At 34.8% G+C, this 7,368-nt stretch overlaps 1 protein-coding gene across 1 annotated transcript in view; it reads right to left on the reverse strand.

The window, feature by feature from the left end:
* The window catches only part of LOC110457862, a gene marked incomplete at its 3' end in the record, with an annotated part of 13,327 nt that extends 7,356 nt beyond the window's left edge, over nucleotides 1–5,971 (reverse strand). Inside the window, exons 1-3 of the mRNA XM_021509306.1 lie at nucleotides 5,720–5,971; nucleotides 4,658–4,861; nucleotides 1,918–2,163 (exon numbers count right to left, since the gene is read on the reverse strand). Coding sequence (XP_021364981.1) covers nucleotides 1,918–2,163; nucleotides 4,658–4,861; nucleotides 5,720–5,798 — 529 coding nt within the window. The remainder of the gene's footprint in view (nucleotides 1–1,917; nucleotides 2,164–4,657; nucleotides 4,862–5,719) is intronic.
* Between the last annotated feature and the right edge of the window lie 1,397 nt (nucleotides 5,972–7,368).

The raw sequence follows: 7,368 nt of genomic DNA on the forward strand, positions 1-7,368 counted from the left end.
AGTAAGCAATTTTGACGTTCACATGGCTACGTTTGAGTTCCTTCATTTTCGGGTACAGAGCGTAACGTCTATCACTTATTTCGGGTGGGTATTGTTGGGATATTGAGAACTCCGGTTTATTCCGTAGTTTTGCCGGACATAACTTTAACTAAAAGGGAGTGCAGTTTCTTGCCCAATTACCTCGATCTTCCCGAGAATAAAAAAATCCTGATTTACTTTTAAAGAGGTTTCTGAAATATGTAAAGGTCTCAAGACAAAAAAGTCTGGTGGTCCNATAATAATGATGATAAATAATTACTTCTAAGGTGATTAATCAGTTTCAACACGACCGTAGATAAAATCGTATTCCTGGTTTCGAAGTGCGAAAAGAAATTGCCTACATAGATCCACCTTTCATGGGGCACCTTTGCCACAGCCTGTGTTTTAGTCTCGTTTAACCAGACGCTTAATCACGCAGACAATAAGAGTCTGGTTGAACGAGACCACTTGTTACTTCTTTCGAAATTGTCACGTGACTTTCTCCGCGCGATATTTAATGTGTCTTTCCTGTACAAATCGAGTGGTCAAAGAGGACATACAAAAATCGAATTTGAATTTGGGGATAGCAGGGAAACATAATTGGCAGTGCATACAACACGTACAATCAACAACTGAAATATCTTTGACGGTATGTCTATCTAAGGCATGTATTATATTCATCTAAATTGAGTGAGTAAATGTTCAACATAGTTAGCCATCTCTTTTCTCTCCAACGCTGTTATCAAAACCTAATAACAAATTAACTCTAATAATCAAAAGTAATTTTCTAACTGAAATTACACTTACATTTCCATTACATGTATTACCATAACACAAGTCAAAATGTTCATCATGATATTTCTTGAAACGAGTCTGGAAATATTTATTTAGGTCCTGATCGCAATTTTGGACTTCATATAATAATATCGATATTTAGCAATACTTACAAAATATAAATAAAAAAAAAATGATCTCATTTTTGGCTGTGAAGGCGTACCTTTGACGACTGTTCTGGAATAGAGGTCGTTTAAAAATAAAATGGTGGTCGGATTACCGATAATTATGTAGCTAACACATCGGTCCTAGTCTACCGTAGGAAGCACGGTAGTTTAGTGGTAGGACGCCGGGCTCGTGACCGAATGGTTGCGGGTTCGAGTCACGGCACGGCATTGTGTTGTATCTTTGAGCAAGATACTTTACTCCGCTTGTTCAAGTCTACTCAGCTGTAACTTAGTACGTGGTTGGGCAGTGCCAGAATTGTTGAATGCTAGCTGTGAACGCCGAAATGGGTGTTAGCCCCCCAGGGAGTTGAGTAAGATATTGGCTGGTTGCAAAGGCCCTATAACCACGGATAATAATTTGTCAACCGCTTTGAGACGACCTACAAACTAGGTTATGATAAAGCGGTATATAAGAACCTCGAATTATTATTATTATTATCATTAACACAATCTTTAGCTGACCTTGATAACCATAAATTATACAACACGTTTCAACCTGCATTTCATAGAATGAGATTACTTAAAAATTGGTCCTCGCCGGCTTTCTATATTTTCAAAAACTATCGTGTTTTCCTAATCGTTATGAATTAAAATACTGGAATTCTAAAGACTGGCTCTTATTATCTGTATCAGGTTTATTAATTTCTTTGCGTGAAGGACAAGCTTACGATAAAGTAGAACGATTTGGCGGATTCGCGCTAAGAACACAATCTCGTTATAGTATTCGGATACTTAGCTTTGGTATAGGAAAATCTAATCAGTCATAAAAATGAGCGTGTATCGATGTTTTAAACGTTTGAGCTGCCGAAGAAATGTTCTTTTAATTGAAATATCATATAACAGATGTAAATATTACAAAAGATAAATCAAGATATTATCAAACAAGTTTTATACTCACCAAAAACCTGAACTTCACACAACTCCAGAATGGCGAAATCTTCATACCAGTTGTACCGCTTGGGGTTGTTTCTATAGTTGTAGACAGTCACATACCGAGCCACATACGGGCACTGATGTGTCACCAACAACTGTACCTGATCTTTCTCACTGCTCTTGTCCTCGTAACATAGGACACCTTGTGTAGGGCTCTCGGTTGTATTGGACAAGTACAGTTGGTAACCGGCCAATCTATGTTGGAAACCACCTATAATGAGGAATAAAGCGTTATCATTTTATTAATCAGTGCAATACTACCTGTGACTGAAATAAGTCTACCGATTTAGGCATGTGAATGAATAACTTCTTTCGATTGCGATAAAGTGTGAATTAATGTGAATAACAAACTATCTTTTAGAAATAATGAAACGTATGAACTATTCAACAGCTATTTTTTATAGAAGTGTCAAGAGAATAAAACTATTATATTAATTGTAATTTTTAAATTGTATTTCAACACCAACATGCATCACGCTACAAGCATATTTGTAATGTTCGGTCTATAATTATGATTACTTTGTGATTGACTGATATTACAGGTGTGTATTCTTCTATAATCTGCATACCACCTCTGTTGTATTGTCACAGATGATATAGTGTTCAATACCATGTCGTGTCTGATATCTGTTATCATATGTGTTATAGTTCTGGAGATGGAAACACGGAGGTTTATCCCGAATAATACAGAAAGATAAACAAACCCAATTTTCTTTGTACTCACTTTCATATAGGTTAATAGGCGAACTGGTACTGGAGAAAAATGGTATTTTTATGATAACTACTGTATAACATCAAGTAAATTACTCCCCCTGTAAAAGTGAATGTTTATGTGTCTGATGGATTTCAACAATCTCCATATAGATAACGAAATTGAAGCTGATCAGCTTTGTTCGTTCTTGACGGTGTAATATTTGTTTTAGAGATTGAGTTGATCACAAAATTTGACTACAATGGCTGGTCTTTATATACTGATTTGTGTGTCGTCAGTTGTGAGTTTTCTATATTACATGCACGCGTACATTGTATCATCTTTTACATGTATCATCTTGTACATGTATCATCTTTTACGTGTATCACCTTTTACGTGTATCATCTTTTACATGTATCATCTATTACGTGTATCATCTTTTACGTGTATCATATATTACGTGTATCATCTTTTATATGTATCATCTTTTAGGTGTATAATCATTTACGTGTATCATCTTTAACATGTATCATCTTTTACGTGTATCATCTCTTGTATCATCTTTTACGTGTATCATCTTTTGCGTGTATCATCTCTTGTATCATATTTTACGTGTATCATCTTTTACGTGTAACATCTTTTACGTGTATCATCTATTACGTGTATCATCTTTTACATGTATCATCGTTTATGTGTATCATCTTTTACGTGTATCATGTTTTACGTGTATCATCTTTTACATGTATCATCGTTTAGGTGTATCATTTTTTAATATTTTTCATCTTTAACATGTATCCTCTTTTACGTGTATCATCTTTCATATGTATCTTACTTGTGGTCTCTCTACTTAACCACTGTCTAATTCCCACCCAAATTCTATTTGTGGATTCTCTACTAAACCACTGTTTAATTCCCAGTTAAATTCTACTTGTGGATTCTCTACTAAACCACTGCCTAATTATCAGCCAGACTCTACTTGTGGTCTTCCTACTAAACCACTGTCTAATTCCCAGCCAAACTCTACTTTTGGACTCTCTACTGAACCACTGTCCAATTCCTAGAAAGTTTTTACTCTACTTAACTACTGTCTAATTCCAAGCCAAATTCTACTTGTGGCCTCTTAATTAATCCACTGTCTAACTGCCAGCTAAATTTTATTTGTGGTCTCTCTACTAAACCACTGTCTAATTCTCAGCCATCCTCTACTTGTGGTCTATCTACTAAACTACTGTCTTATTCTCAGCGGTCTTCTACTTGCGGTGTGTCTACTTAACCAGTGTCGAATTCCCATCCAAACTCTACTTGTGGACTCTCTACTAAACCAGTGTCTTATTCGCAGCCAAACTCTACTTGTGGACTCTCTACTAAACCAGTGTCTTATTCCCAGCCAATTTATTTGTGGACTCTCTACTAAACTACTGTCCATTTCTCAGCCAAACACTACTTGTGAACTTTCTACTAAACCACTGTCTAATTGCAAGCCAAACTCAATTACTAAACCCGGATGTTCTGTTTCTACAACCAACCAAGCCACTTTATGACTCAAAGCTAAATATTGTTTGGAACTAAAGCTCAACAACAACTGTTTAATAAAGTTGTTTATAGTATTGATTCAAAGCTAAAATGTATCTTTTGGAACACATGGCATTCTTAGTCCGACAGTAAAACCGTAGTATTAGAATTGATGTTTTAGTAGGACAAATGTCTTAGTTTTTAATTCAACACAATTAATAAGTTGTTTTGTCTTCAAAATTTTTGAAGGACCTTATTGCAATTACGTCACTGACATTATGACATCACCAGTGAGTATTTTTTTGTTAAGAATCTTATTGATTTTGTAAAAGAGATTAAGTGATATATGATTAAAAGAGGTGAATAAGTACATTTAAGTCTAAAACACGAAGTAACATTTGTTTACTTAAACAGTATGCATTAATTTTTTGATTTTATTACATGTATCTTGATATATGCATATGAAAATGACCTCTCTTAAACCAAATTAGATAATACTCACCTCTGTAATATATAGTGATGCTATTGATTGTCATCAGCTGACCCAAGTCTACACGCCACCAGACCTGTTTTTGATCACCCTTCGTGTGTGTACAGCAGTCAGATCCTATGGTTATCTCTGTACAGCCATCCACAACCTTACTCGCTACCCACTTAGTGTTTGTGTTGCTGCTCTGCTCAGCTGCCTTAACTAAGGCTACGTTAGCTACAATATTGAATTACAAGGAACTTCCTATAATGCTTATTGGTACAGAAGTGGTGTTATATCAATATACACTAAGAAAGAATGGTAGACGAGAAATTATGAATGACAATGATATTTACGTTCCTTGTTAAACTGTTTTAATGCTAGTAACCAACGAGTCTGACGAAGAGGAGTTATCTGGAGTTAAATAAAATGATATCTTTTAGAAGTGGTTCCTTAATATCTTGTTTTAATACTAGACTTGCTTATCAATACTAACAACGATATATGCAAATCGATGTAGTGGCAAATGCATTTGTGACAAATATAGTATTTTAAACTCAAATACCTTTACAAAAGTTGTACTTCGTTACCCTGGTTTGTAGTTTCATATTGTGTAAATCATGTTCTAGACCAACTTTTTTTTAACAGCTGATTAATTTTAAAGAAAACACTTGTAAGTGTAAAAGGCAAGATAATATGAACATATTTCTATGATTTATGTCGACGCCATATCACAGCAAACATGTTGGGCATAAAAAGTATATATTTACAGAAAAATACATCCTTCTGGATATTAAAACAATAATTGTATAGTGTAAATATATTTTTTTTCGACCTGTAAGCATAATTTAAAACATCAATGAATAATCTTATGTCATTCCCATAGCAAAATTGCTTACTTTATCACTTGCCTAAGTTAAATAGTTGGTGGTAAGTAATCTGTATTACACAACAGCGCCAATGACAACTTGCCACAACATCTTCACCTCCTTCAAGGAAGTGAATTGGTATATAATGTATCAAATACTTCATCTTTCAGCTATATAAATATACGTTTTTCTATCGCCTAGTAAGTTTTACGTTTATCACACCTACCTTCAGATCTGGTTTTTCTGATTAAGATGAACAGGATCAGGCATACATTTCTACATAATACAGCTCTTTTTGTCGCCATTTCTGAACGTAATGGCGACTCAACAGCAACAAGGAAGTATATAACTGAATTTTGTCAGAGGTGTTTTTGCTTACTTAAAATCGGAGTATATGAGGTGTGCTTTAGAATGACTACACATACGTACGTGTTCCGGGACATTGAATTTACCCCAGTGGCTATTAATAACAGCGTCTGTGTACATTTAAACCTTTCGCTACCTTGCATTTTATTTTATACTACGCTCTGTTGACTATGAAATGATTGTTGTCTATACACATACATGTTTGTATTGGGGATACACAAGACAGGTGTCGGTACACATATACACCGGTATACTCATAATAATTGTCTGCATAGACATATGCCGGTATGCACACCCATACACATGTCTTTACACACTTCTAATGGGAAAACACACATAACAAGTGTCTGAACATACATATACTGGTTTCCACACTCACAACAAAATTCGGTACACATATGTACCGGTGTCATATAAAATGTTCATCTCCCCCTCAATTTTATCAAAACTTTTTACATAAATACAAAAATTACAACATGATTACATCATGTTACCTGTAGTACATGATTCCTTTATGTCTGTCCAGGTAATACATACTAGGGTGTGCACGTGTCACCTGTGTGGGGACTGGGGCCCGGGGGATACTGTTGCCTGGTGACGGCACACAGGTGTGGTCAAGAGCTGAATACAAGTGCTATACTGATAACTCATTGACAGATAGAAAGTGTGACAAACCTGTCATTTACATATCATGAAACTAATTTCTTTTCGATTATTTCTATTTTTGAATTTATTTTAACATTGAAATCCAAACACATAATGTAAAACAGTAAATTATATGTCATGGTTACAACTAAAATTGATTTTTTCAATTAATCATTACGTCATTTAATATATGACAGAAAATCTGCTTTAACCTGTTAATATTTTTGATAGTATTGTGTTACAGAGAATACTTATAAACGTTTATATTTTAGGAATAATTTTACATTTAAATCAGGTTAGGTGTTGCATGGTGTACATATCTCAAGTAAGTTGAGCACATGTTAATTGAATCAAGCTATGGTAGAGGGTAAACAGGTCTTTTATTGGATGTAAACATATTTCATGACTAGAGAAAACATAGGTAAATTCGCCATGCACCCAAATTCCCCACCCTGTGACGAAAATGCCATATGACGTCATAATACATAAGATGTGACGTAAATAACGGCACCATAGTCTTCAACACAATTAAAGCCTTCAAACATTTTGACAAAAAGAGGTATAAGAAGGGAAAAGTTATTTTATTAATCAAAACAGTTCGAAAATATCTTGTAACGCAACGAATCTTAAAAATTTGGTCTGTGCGACGGACATCTCGTCAACTAAACTCAATAATCTGAGGCCTGTTGGTTGTGATTTAGTATAAATACATCACATACAAATTGAAAATACCCATATCTCAATGCTTATTGCAGTTTCATGGTCGACTGAGCCGTCAATGCATTTCTACAAATGTACTTTAGTATACACCATGTATGTATACTGACGACCCAATGCTTGTTTATGGAAATGACGCTCGGAAAG

Source organism: Mizuhopecten yessoensis, unplaced genomic scaffold (assembly GCF_002113885.1).
Source record: "Mizuhopecten yessoensis strain PY_sf001 unplaced genomic scaffold, ASM211388v2 scaffold9351, whole genome shotgun sequence".
In the NCBI taxonomy this organism is placed as follows: domain Eukaryota; kingdom Metazoa; phylum Mollusca; class Bivalvia; order Pectinida; family Pectinidae; genus Mizuhopecten; species Mizuhopecten yessoensis.